This window comes from Gossypium raimondii, chromosome 3, assembly GCF_025698545.1.
Source record: "Gossypium raimondii isolate GPD5lz chromosome 3, ASM2569854v1, whole genome shotgun sequence".
NCBI classification, from domain to species: domain Eukaryota; kingdom Viridiplantae; phylum Streptophyta; class Magnoliopsida; order Malvales; family Malvaceae; genus Gossypium; species Gossypium raimondii.
In genome coordinates this window covers 1,181,473-1,193,432 of record NC_068567.1, presented here as the reverse complement: position 1 = coordinate 1,193,432, position 11,960 = coordinate 1,181,473, and the positions used below count along the sequence as shown (strand labels likewise).

The window sequence follows — 11,960 nt, the reverse complement described above, 5'->3', positions numbered from 1 at the left end:
AACGTCGTCGTTTCAATAAAGGAAGCCCTAGCCCTAGCCCGTGACCCAAAGGCCGTGCCGCTCGTGAGGTGCATGTAAGTGATGTCAGCAGATGGCTGCTTTTTTTTCTTTTTCTTTTTTCATTTTTGGCACTTTTTATCCATGTATTTAGAATTGGATTAATGGCTGATTTTAGAGGTGTTTATGGCCAGATCATTCGGTCCATCTTGAAGACCCTTTCACAAAGTGTGAGAGTTTAGATAAAAAATAATGTTTGATTAAAAAATAGGCCGTGCTTCAAGTAAAGTTTTTTTTTATATAGGTTCGACGCGGCTAGATACATACTTAAGGTATTAATACCCTCCTCAAGGTATTGATACATGCCTAAAGAAAAATTGGCTGAGTCACCATACTCTCCCCAATGTATCAATACCTTCCGTACTATATTAATACTATAGGCTTTAATACGAGTCGAATTGGTCCGGACTTAAGTTTAGCATCTATAATGGATTGGGTCTGAGCAAAATGTAGACCCATTTTTTGGGTAAAGCCTAAAATTTTGTTAGGACTCGGTCCAACCTGAAGATACCTCTAATTAATTCATCTAACCAATTAAATTAAACTTTATAAAATAGAAAATCTCAATTCAATTCATTGTATTAAATCAATTAAATTGTATGCATTCACAATAATAAAATGGGACAAACAAATTTAAGTATAGAAATAGGAAATTAGGTATAAGTGAAGGGTGAAGTTATGATTCAAGATATTTATTTATAAATTCGATGATACAACTTGCTTATTTATGCTCCGTCGCTGTATTTTTATATATCTAAATTTAGTTTTATTTTTAAATTTAAAATTTAGCTCTCTATTTGTAAATAATAAAATTCCTATTTTTTTGAGTAATATAATAAAATTCCTATTGATAATAATATTGGAATTCAATTAAATTGAATTATATAGAATTTAGAAAAGAGAATGTTTACTTACGTGATCAATTTAAGTAGCCTCAAAGCCGTGTACTATTTATAAATGAAAACCTTATGATCCTAAATTTAACATTTTATTCATCTATTTGATTTTTAAGGGTGTAATATTAATTTAATTTTAAAAAAGTTATTTATAGTATTATCAAATCATAACACCCATTATTAAATCAAAAACCCTAACTGCTTAATTTTTTCCAATTCAATTTTTTACTTTACTTGAGATGGCATCAATCTTCAAATTAGTTGTTGGTTACGGTTTCTTTAATGATGGTTTTAAAATGATATTTAAAAAAATTGTTTTTAATTTTCATTCATGGTATTGATGGTTTTTGCCTACACTTACGAAATTTTTGTTTTGTCCACTCTATTTTCTTTGAAAGTAGTTATAGTTTTTGTTTTAATTTTAGTTTCTAATCATGTTTAAAATGTTTATACATGATTTGCCTAAATAAGAGTGTTGATATGTCTATTGAGAATCATTCTCAAAGTGTTTTATTATGATAGAGTACAATAATGATACTTATTAAATTGAAATCAAATTAAAATGATACATCTCTAATTTATTTATAAATTTTTCAATGTTACAGTTAGTGTCATTTTGTTTTTCTCTTCGTTAAAAATTATTTTACAAACATGACATTTAAACATCGATTTGTAACGTCTTATTTATAGTATATATTATGAAAGGATTTGGATTATTGATATTTAATCTAAGACTTTGCTGGTTAAAAGGAAAATAACTGGATTAAAAATGTTTTAATAAAGAATTCTTTCAAATTTTAGAACACTTTTAAGTAAAATTCATTATGTATCAGATAGTATCTATTTTAAAAAGATTTCTCAAAGTTATGATCGGAATTTGGAAATAATAAAATTATGGGTATAAGAGAAAAGCTTAATATTCTCTTCAAATGAATTAAAATAGACAAAAATCGAGAATGAAAAATCAAGATCGAAATTTCTAAGTACAAATTTATAAATTATATAAATTCTAAATTTATAATTAGGACAAAATGCAACTCAAATTACAATCTCAGTACATGAAAAAGTTTAGAAAATATTAAACATGCCGCATTAAAGTCTGAATAACAAACCCCAGCAATATGACCGAAGAAAGGTGAAAAACAGAAAAATGCTTGATACAAAACATCTCGAGCTGAACTTGAGGATTACTATAATTTATTTAAGGGTAAATGGATTATGAAGGTCTCTAAGACTACATTTTACCCCCTTTAATAAATAAATAAAAGAAGAAGATAAATTAGTCCCTGTATAGTAAATCAAAGAGTAAATTAGTTCTTTCTGTTAAAAAATTAATCCATTTTTATTATTTAAAACTAACATAGTTGACAAAATAACCAGACAATTATACGTGACATGTACACCTTGTGCTGACATACATGGACTAATTTTAATAGTAAAAATGGATAAAACTTTTAACAGAAGAACCAATTTGTTCTTGAATCTAACGTGTAAGACCTAATTTGCCCAATTTTCACTAATTTACCTTTATTTATGTAGCTACATAAAAGAGTGAACATCTAATAAATCTAGAATTCGAACTACAACACAATTATACGTGACATGTACACCTTGTGCTGACATACATGGACTAATTTTAATAGTAAAAATGGATAAAACTTTTAACAGAAGAACCAATTTGTTCTTGAATCTAACGTGTAAGACCTAATTTGCCCAATTTTCACTAATTTACCTTTATTTATGTAGCTACATAAAAGAGTGAACATCTAATAAATCTAGAATTCGAACTACAACATCTAGCCTTTCTCAATTTCGAATCTACCTGGAAAAGGAAGTCCCCGATGGAATGTAGTTTTAGAACACTAAATTTGGCCAGTAACCACATTTCAACAGTTGAAATATTCAGGTAACATGTGCTACATAGTTGTCCCCTATGTTACTCGGAATCTTCATTTTCTCTAAAACTAGGCATATATTCGAATACGGATGTTGAAAAATGATGAGATACGAAAAGATAACAATATGAACGTACCTGTATTCAACACTCACCGTCAAGTCTGGTAACATGTGTATTTTACCCTGATTTACTTTTAATGATACGGGATAGAATTTATGCTGTTCAATTAAGCTACTATATTTTGATAGGAAAACAATTTCTATCGTCTGATCATCGATGCTAGTCTAAGCTAGTCTAAACACAATACAAGCCGATCAGTAAGGAAAACTAAAATACTACTACAAGAGCTTGAACTGGTAATTACCGTGCATTTACGAAAAGTGAGCTTTTTCTTGATGCGAACCGTTGTTGTTTCGAAGAAATGCTGTGACGTAATCTGGCAGGGTACTTATTATCAATCCTTTTGATTCCATGATACCAAACAACAAAACTGCCCATAATCCTTCGATCACTGATTCATATTGTTCGTAAATGAAGAATGCAGTGAAGGCAAAAACCAGAACTGCATTACGGATAATTTCCGAAGTCAGTATCACACGATGAACCAATATAATTACCCATTTAAACAAAAAGTAATATTGTTACTTACCGATGCCAACAAGAACAGCCAAGGAATATGATACAATCCACTTGAACAAATAAAGGAAAGCCATAACCTGTATAAGTTACATGCATATGTCAGTATTTGTATGGACCTATGCATAGCTCATATGGTTATAATCAATCAAAAAATTTCAGGTTGCTTCAAGTCGAAGTTTGCAACTGATCCACATTGAGTTTTCAGTAAAGTTTACGCATGTCTTGCTATAAAGAAGCTAACTCCTCAGTTAGATTCAAAATATTTGACAGGGAAACCAATTTCGTCAATGAGTACGTATAATGAGGAGATGGACAGTTGTAACTCAATAACCCGATAACATTATTACATTTATTTAAAACCTAAGATGCAATGGGAAATTATAGTGGCACATTTTGTAAAACAATTAAGTACCAGAATGCACCTGGATACAAAATTTCAACTGAAATACATGAGGGTTTCAAGGGTAGCATATAAGGTCGGACCGTCGGAGATTTCAGGTAGAAGTACTATGTAGGGCCTTTTTATAATAGTGAGATTGCATTTTGCCCCTTCTATAAAAAAAAGGACAACTTAGCCTCTGCACATTAGATCAAAGAGAAAACCGATCCTTCCGTAAAATATTCCATTCATTTCTACCATTAGCTAATTTGCCCACTTTTTAAAGTAGAAGGGGCAAAATAATCCAACTCTTAGTACAGGGGCGTCCATGATACTTTTACTGAGATTACGTGTTTGACATGTTCAAGAATGAAAAGTTTAAAAAGTAAAAGAAACTATAAAAGAAAGCATGAAACCGTAAACACATTGCCATCAAAATACAAACCTTGAAAAACCTGCTCCAATCCTCTCCCTTGGCCAACAATCGGATACTACAAACTACTCTATTCCACATATAAGATATGGATCTGATTGAATTTTTCACGTCTGAGTTTTGGATTTCAAAACAAGATGAAGGTATGTTTTGAACAGCAAAACCACATCTGTCGCAAAGGCAATCATAATTAAGACAGAAAAGTATATTTCAATAATACGATATTCAGCAAGTTACTGAATAAAAAATAGAACTGCAGATTTTATAAGCTAATAGTAGGAATGTAAATACTGTAAGAGAAAATTGGTTCAGGTAGGTGTTCCAATTGTTTCAAGGGGGAAAAGGGCATGGCATCTAATAAACTAGTTCACCAGACAGGAAGAAAGCCCGATTGGGTCATGTCGATAGAAATGGTAAAAGTGAACCAAGGGAAACATGATTAGTACTTTAGAACATTTCTTTAACTATTTAAAAAGGAATTCTAAAGGAAAACAAGCAATCAAACCCCATCTCTGTATTGGTAATGACATTCCCGAAGCTGGGGTATATGCCAAAACAAGGAAATGGAAATGAAGAGAGGTAATGGAAAGAGTATCTTAATCAAAAGAGTTTGGCATCAAACACGGACACTGGAAAACAAAAAGTGAAAGAGGTCCAAAGAGGACCATGGAACTGGTTCACATTCCAGATTGAATCAATCGATGAGTAAAAACGGGGAACTACAACAAATTGACCCAATGAACTGGGATGAAAGAACCAAGGGATGTAATTAGCAATACTTACATATCTGATGCTAAAATACCGTATCCATAAAGAATGGCTGTAACTAGCAGCAGAAGCTGGGCTGCAGATGAGGTAAAAGTTTTTCCACAGAAAAAGAACCAGTAAAATGCCAAAGCCAGTATAAGGAAGCACATAAATGTTCTCCTTTCATCTCTCCACAGGAGGACATCTGCAACTGAATTGAAGTAATTCAAGGTCACTATATGGAGAAAATTGCACTATCATGCCTCATTTATTTATAAGAGCCTATTTGAATGCATCTATCTATATGCTATAATACAGTGTTTGATTCAGCTTTGGTCTCAAATGACACCAACTCGGTAAAATTACTAAAAGTTTAAATAAACTATTATTAATAAAATCAAAATCAAAGATATTTTTTTCTTTTAAAATTTTTAAGAAAACATATATTAGAAAAACCCTAACCACATCTTATGACTGCTAAAAACAACACATAATAGATTAAAAAATAAATGTAACACCCAGGTATGGAATGCATCCAGAGAAACGATCATGACTCAAGTATTCAACTAGCGACCAATTGATGCATCTTGTTTTATGCCTCCATCTGATTGTACAGTTTGCCATGAAATGTTGCCTCGGCTTAAGCTTAAAGCTGAAGTCAAGATGGACTATGTAGCCTGTCGGCTACAATTACAACCTCAAAGACCTTCACCAACTTTAGAAGAAAGAATCATTTTAACTATTCAATCCCATAGTAAAATCTCATGGCATAGCATGACATGCTCAAAAGTAGTACGCAAAAATAAATCTACAAACTAACTAATCATGTGCTCAATTGTTGAAAGGACACTACAAATTCTTTGGCTAAGCATAAACTTCAGAGAAATAGCTATGCAATGCCATTATTGAAATCTGCATAAAAAACATATAATAGAATACCTATCCCGCTGCCTAGCAGCTTCTCTGCTTTGGATTGTTCATCAAAATTGCCGAATCTCATAAAAGATGAGTATTTAGATAAATGAGAGAATGATGCAACTGTTGACTTGATACCATCCTGCATTATCGGCAACAAATATAAAAAAGGTATGTCAAACTTTCAGATTAAAAAAGTTGCAGTCACCCTAGTGGATCTTTGGAAACTACTTTATGTGATTGATGTGATCACGAGATGACAAAAACGATCTTCAGATAAAACCATTCTATGAGCTCAATTCAATTTCTTAAAGGAATAACAAAATGTAACATGAACGGGAAAAAGTGTAATAGAGAATGAAAATTGTCTTTCCATTTATCAACTTAGGGAAGAAAAGGATAAGGCGTAAAGGACAAAAGCAGTTATTAGTTTCTACAAGAAATTCTAAACCCAACAGCCATTCCTTTGCTTCAAAAATTCCTCCAGCCTTCAAATTTAGCAAAGCAATGAGGATACCCAATTCCACCAAGTTCCATTCATCCTAGTGTTCAGTTCATGAAAATAAGCTGAATTAACCTAAACTCTAGCTAACTACCCACCAAAGATATGTTCATGTGTCAACTTATGAGTTATAACCACTCAATCCCTTAGAAGTGGAGACAATAATTAGTGCTTCTACTCTATGAAGATGAATATTATTCAGAAATACCAAGAGATGAAAAATATATGTTCAGATATTGAAAAGGATGTTGAATGCACTAAGTTTAAACTTTGGCTAGTCAACTGAATTTTTTTTTTTTCTATTTTTGTAAAAGTCCTAATAAATCATGAAAAACTAACAGCTAACAGAGGATCTGGAAATATTCTGTACAAAATAGGGGTGCCAAAAGAAAAGAGAGACTACAAGAATATTATATGTTACAAAAGAATGGATTTACATATAAGGAAAAACAGCAGAAACTTACTTCTAGTGAGACAACAAGTGAGTATCCAAGATGCTTTTGAGCTGCAGAGCAGTCAAAAGTTCTGTTACGTGAAGCTAACTGAACAATGTAATGAGGTGACACGGAATATTTATACATTCTGTAGCCCAACTTGTCGTGTATGTATTGACTAAGTATGACTACATAGGAAACCATCCAAGTAGGAACTTTTATGAACGGTCTGCAATGCAATTGACAACTCCAGTCAGGAGAATACTAAAGGTGACAAAAAAGAAAAGAAAAGAGAAAAGGGATTTTGTAATTGCTTCAGCAGCCAATTTAGCAGAAAGAAAAAAAGTACATAAATTGTCAACCAAAAGAAAAAGAGAATTCAGAGAAGGAAGTCAAACAGGACACTAAAACATAAACCAGCAGATTTTGTAGATCATATTAGTAGGATTCCACTTCCAAACAAGAAAGAACATCCATTCCTACACTAAAATTCTTGATGGTATGCCAAAATCTAGCAGTATTTGTGCTGATGAATTGGCAATGAAAAACATATTTCAAATTTCAAAGACCAAAGGAAAGGATCCAAATAAGGAACAACGCTTCATAAAATGATCATAGTTTCTTTGTTCCCTCCTCTGGCCCATGATAACCGTCTTAGTAACACAAGTAAATTATGAACAAAAAATGTAACACAATTAAATATATTACATGTCACAATCATGTTAGTTTGATGAATCTACAGCATAGTAACCTACCACGAATCAGTACGATATCGCAGACTTTCACACATTGGAAAACCAGCATGCTTTACCTTTGATACCCTAAGCCTTCAAGTATGAGAGAGATAAATTCCCAGAACATTATAGGCTCGAGATTTGTAATGAAAAAAGCCTGCATATTGAGAACATCTCCCTTAGACATAGTTTTAATATTAATTAAAATAAGAGAGAACTTTACATATCTTTCAAACTTAAGGAGTACCTTTCCAGCCACCGAGACTACCCAAGAATCCATAGTTTCTGCAGCACAGATATGAGCATGAGCAACATTCTCGACATAGGTAAAGTCAGACATATTTCCACCACTTCCTGTAATGAACTGAAATGAGAGCTGTTACTATAAAAAGGATTAATAGAAATACTACTTATTCCATCATAACATAAAGTAAACATATATTTTCCAAAAAAAAAAAAAGGCAAGACATAATATAATTTTAGAAACAGACAACTAGCTGCACATTCCCAAAAGGCATAAATGATCTGGGATGCAAAAAGGATCTTACTTGAGATAAATCAAACATGGGAAATTAGGGCTAAAAGTAAAGAGGTTCCTAAAGACACATTGCCATATTTCACTTTTAGCCTATACTTTGATAATCAATGTAGAAATATCCATTACGATACGGTAGATAACAGTAAGAATTTTAAAATAATCAAGATAATAGTAAAACTACAGCTCTACACAAATAAAGCGAAGTTAAGATTGTTCACAAACCTTTGCCAAACCGAACTTGGCCAGATTCGCTAGCAAAGGCACAAATTGTGTTTCACCAGGTCCAAAGACATTGCTAGGGCGAAGTACACATGTTTGAAGACCGCCAATATTGTTAGCTAACCTGATTAGTCCTTCAGCTTGAAACTTAAGGTCAACTGTCATATCCTTAAACTGTAGAGGTGCATCAATAAACAAAAGGACAATTAGCAAACAGATGGAAACTCAAAACCCAAAATAGTTTTATCAGATTGAAGCAATATGAAACATACTTTCCCTGGGTAAGCGAAGGACTCATCACCATTAAGTATATCTTGTGAACCATCAAAAACAACATCTGCAGAACTATTGTATACAAGTCGCTTAACTTTACTTTCTTGGCATGCATTAATGACATTTTTTGCACCTGAAAATATTGTCAACGCAATGGTATGATTTTGAAATATAGTATATAGTTATAAATCTCATAAAGAGAGGCAAACAAGAAAGGCCCATTACCTTGAACTATGATCACGTAGCAATTACTGAAATCATGTGTGTCTAAATCAGTCGGTTCCATGTAAAATACAACATCTGCCCCTGTAGTTACTGCAAGAGGTGTATTGTCAGAACAGAGCCAATTTCTCAAACATTTCCAAAGTTGCAATGATATTTTAAAACTGAAGATGACATAAAAATGCAACATATGTGAATTCAATTTATTTCCTTTCTGTCCCAGCATACGCTTCAGTTCCTTAACAAAAAAAAATTCAGATACTAATTTCTTTTATCTATTTTTCTCGCAAACAAACAGAAACAAATACATTCAGTAGGTCTATCTTCCTTGTTTACCTTGCAAAGGGTGAAAACAAACAAGATTGATAAAACTAACATTTTCAACTCTCAAACATTTTTTCATGGCTTCTCACGAACTAACTATTGTGTATCCCTAATTTTCTAAGATTTCCAGCTAAAGTTAAAGCCATCTAGTAATATTAATCTCTAAGGTAACAACAAAAAGCCTCTATTTCAATTAATGTAAATCTAATACTATTTTAACAATCGCTTTTTCAACTCACGTTCATTTCCAGAGACAAAACGAACAAGTTTTAAATCGAAAGCAAAACAGCATATTTTTAAATATATATATATATATATGATTTTACTTTTATAGAGACCGATTATGCTATAACGGATATGACCTGTCAATCATTTGTTCATTTATGATCAACTATGAGTTTTATTTGACTTCACTGCAACTTCTTTAGAAACCAAAAATCAACAATCAACAAAAATGCTTAGCGCAAACTCCATTCTCAGTTAAACTAACTTTAAATCACCTTAAACTTAAATAGATAACTGATCGAGCTCTCTTTCCTAGCATTTCTCCAGTATCTCCATCGGAAATGCTTATATGTTTAAAGAGGTATATATATACATGCGAATATTGATCGTATATTTACTTTACTTTTTTACCTTTGACGATTTGAGAAGTATCGAGAACATCGACGTGGCAAAAGGTGGCTTGACCAGAACTGATAGCATCAGAGAGGAGAGAATCTAAACCAGAGGAAGTATCGAGCAGCAGCGAGTGAGATGATGAGTCAGCGACTCGGACGATCCAGCCTCCGAGTCGCAGTAACCTGTTGACTAGCGTTCTTCCTATGAATCCACGACCTCCTAAAACAACGCACGTCCGAGTTTCGCTCCAACCTCCACGCGCTACGTCAGACGCCGCCGCCTTCTCCGCCATTTTCTCTCCTTTTTCTTTTTTTCCCCTTTTTTATCAGCAAAAAATGGGGATCGTCGATATTATCGATTAGTGTGCGGAAAATTGATAAATATTATGGTCGTTGTGAATAAAAAAGTTGTGAATAAAAAAGCTGTTTGGCGGGGCAAAACGTTGATTTATTTTTTCCCCTTCTCAACGTGAAGGAAAATTAATAGGACTAATTCTTATTTTAGTCCCTCTACTATATGAAATTTTTATTTAATATCTCTATCATTAGTTTGACATCTTTTAATATGATATATGTGTATTGCTTTTGTCGAATGTGATATTTATATTTTGTGAATATTGTACATTTTGGGATTTAAAGATTATTATATTATTTTTTAGTATTTAAGTTGGATTTTAAATTTGATTTGACGAGAGTTAATTGTTAATATTAAGTTCGAGTTCTCATGATTTTGTTAATATACTAATTTTAGTGGTAAAGTATGAGGAAGCCCTTCTATTTAGGAGTGGATTGCATTTAGACCTTCTACTAAAAAATGGATAAGTTAACCTTTATACCATTTGTTTTGAAACATGAAAATTAACCCTTTATCAAAATGATATTTTAGCTATAGTTTAGGGACCAAATTATGAATTAACCATTTAAATTAACATTCCACATCATTATTTTACAGATGAAATTTAACGGAATGACTAATTTGCATGTTTCAAAATGTATAAGGGCTAATTTGTCTATTTTTCCAGTAGAAGAGCCAAAATGCAATCTGCCCCTAATTACAGGAGCTTCTCTGGTACTTTTACCTGATCTTAACTTAATTGATGAAAGTTAATAGTTAATATTATTAGCTATAATTTTTCTTCAAAATCTCTAGAACTCAAAATTTGATTGTTAATGTTATTAGTTAAATTATAATTTTTTTGGTATCCACCAAAAGTAGATGGTTTGTCACTAAACCACTAGTGAGTGAAAAAGTAATTGTGTTAGAGTATTTAGTTAACACCAATCTCGAGTTTGACCCGTAGGCAATCCTTTAAACTTTACCCATTATCAGAAAAGGACTAAATTTTAAATTCCAAAGTAATAGAGGATTAAAACCAAAATTAGACCACGTAATAAATATTATGTAACTAATATTTTGGTTGAAAGGAAAAAAAGTGGGGTAGTGACTAGTGGCCAGTGGGTGGTAGGGACCAGAAATCGGGTGAGTCCATGGGGCGTCAGATACATGGGCGCTTTCAGGTGAAAATTACGGCTCCCACTAAACTTTATTTGTCACCTACTATTATTGTCTTCCTAAATTCGTTCCAAATTTTTCTTTAAATATGATGATATAAATATTACATAAGTATGATATAACTTATAAATAAAAACAATTAATATATATGATAAACATGGTGATTAAAGTATTGATTTGCTTGTTTGATATGGGTTTAAACCGTGTTATCTCATTTTATCTTTAATATTAAATAAAAATTAATTAAAAAGAATATGATTAAGACCTCTAAGTAGTAGATGTAGTGGTAAGACATATTATAATTTCGAAAATAGAATGCAAGTTCGAACTTTAATGATTATATAGTTAAAAATGATTGTCACAAATCCTGAATATAGACTGTAAAACGAGCATGAATGATAAAAAAAAACTAAAAAAACCCACACATATTATACACATATGGAGTGACGTAGGCCTAAGTACTCAAGGGACTTAAGCCATTCACTTTAACCATATATATAAACAGTTAAAATATGTTCTAAGTTCTTATGCTTTTCGTATTTTTAGAATTTAATTTCCTACTTTTATTTCTTAAAATTTAGCCTCTTTACTTTTTAATAAAAAAAAACAAGTCCAATT

General features: G+C 31.9%; 1 protein-coding gene across 1 annotated transcript; it reads right to left on the bottom strand.

Moving 5' to 3' along the window:
• Window positions 1-2,966: 2,966 nt before the first annotated feature.
• LOC105796377 (3beta-hydroxysteroid-dehydrogenase/decarboxylase) lies at window positions 2,967-10,219 on the bottom strand. The gene is made up of 12 exons (XM_012626071.2): window positions 9,846-10,219; window positions 8,889-8,978; window positions 8,663-8,796; window positions 8,394-8,564; window positions 7,881-7,997; window positions 7,711-7,790; window positions 6,930-7,128; window positions 5,988-6,105; window positions 5,085-5,259; window positions 4,314-4,470; window positions 3,500-3,566; window positions 2,967-3,412 (listed from the first exon to the last, which is right to left on the bottom strand). Exons 1-12 carry the CDS (start codon window positions 10,120-10,122, stop codon window positions 3,222-3,224), a joined length of 1,776 nt encoding a protein of 591 aa, XP_012481525.1. The 5' UTR covers window positions 10,123-10,219; the 3' UTR covers window positions 2,967-3,221.
• Between the last annotated feature and the right edge of the window lie 1,741 nt (window positions 10,220-11,960).

Coding starts and splice junctions, on each gene's coding strand:
- LOC105796377 (XM_012626071.2), bottom strand. CDS start 10,122: ATGGCGGAGAAGGCGGCGGCGTCTGACGTAGCGCGTGGAGGTTGGAGC. Junction 4,471..5,084: donor GGTATTTTAGCATCAGATAT/GTAAGTATTGCT, acceptor CCTTTGCGACAG/ATGTGGTTTTGCTGTTCAAA. Junction 3,413..3,499: donor GGCTGTTCTTGTTGGCATCG/GTAAGTAACAAT, acceptor TCCGTAATGCAG/TTCTGGTTTTTGCCTTCACT.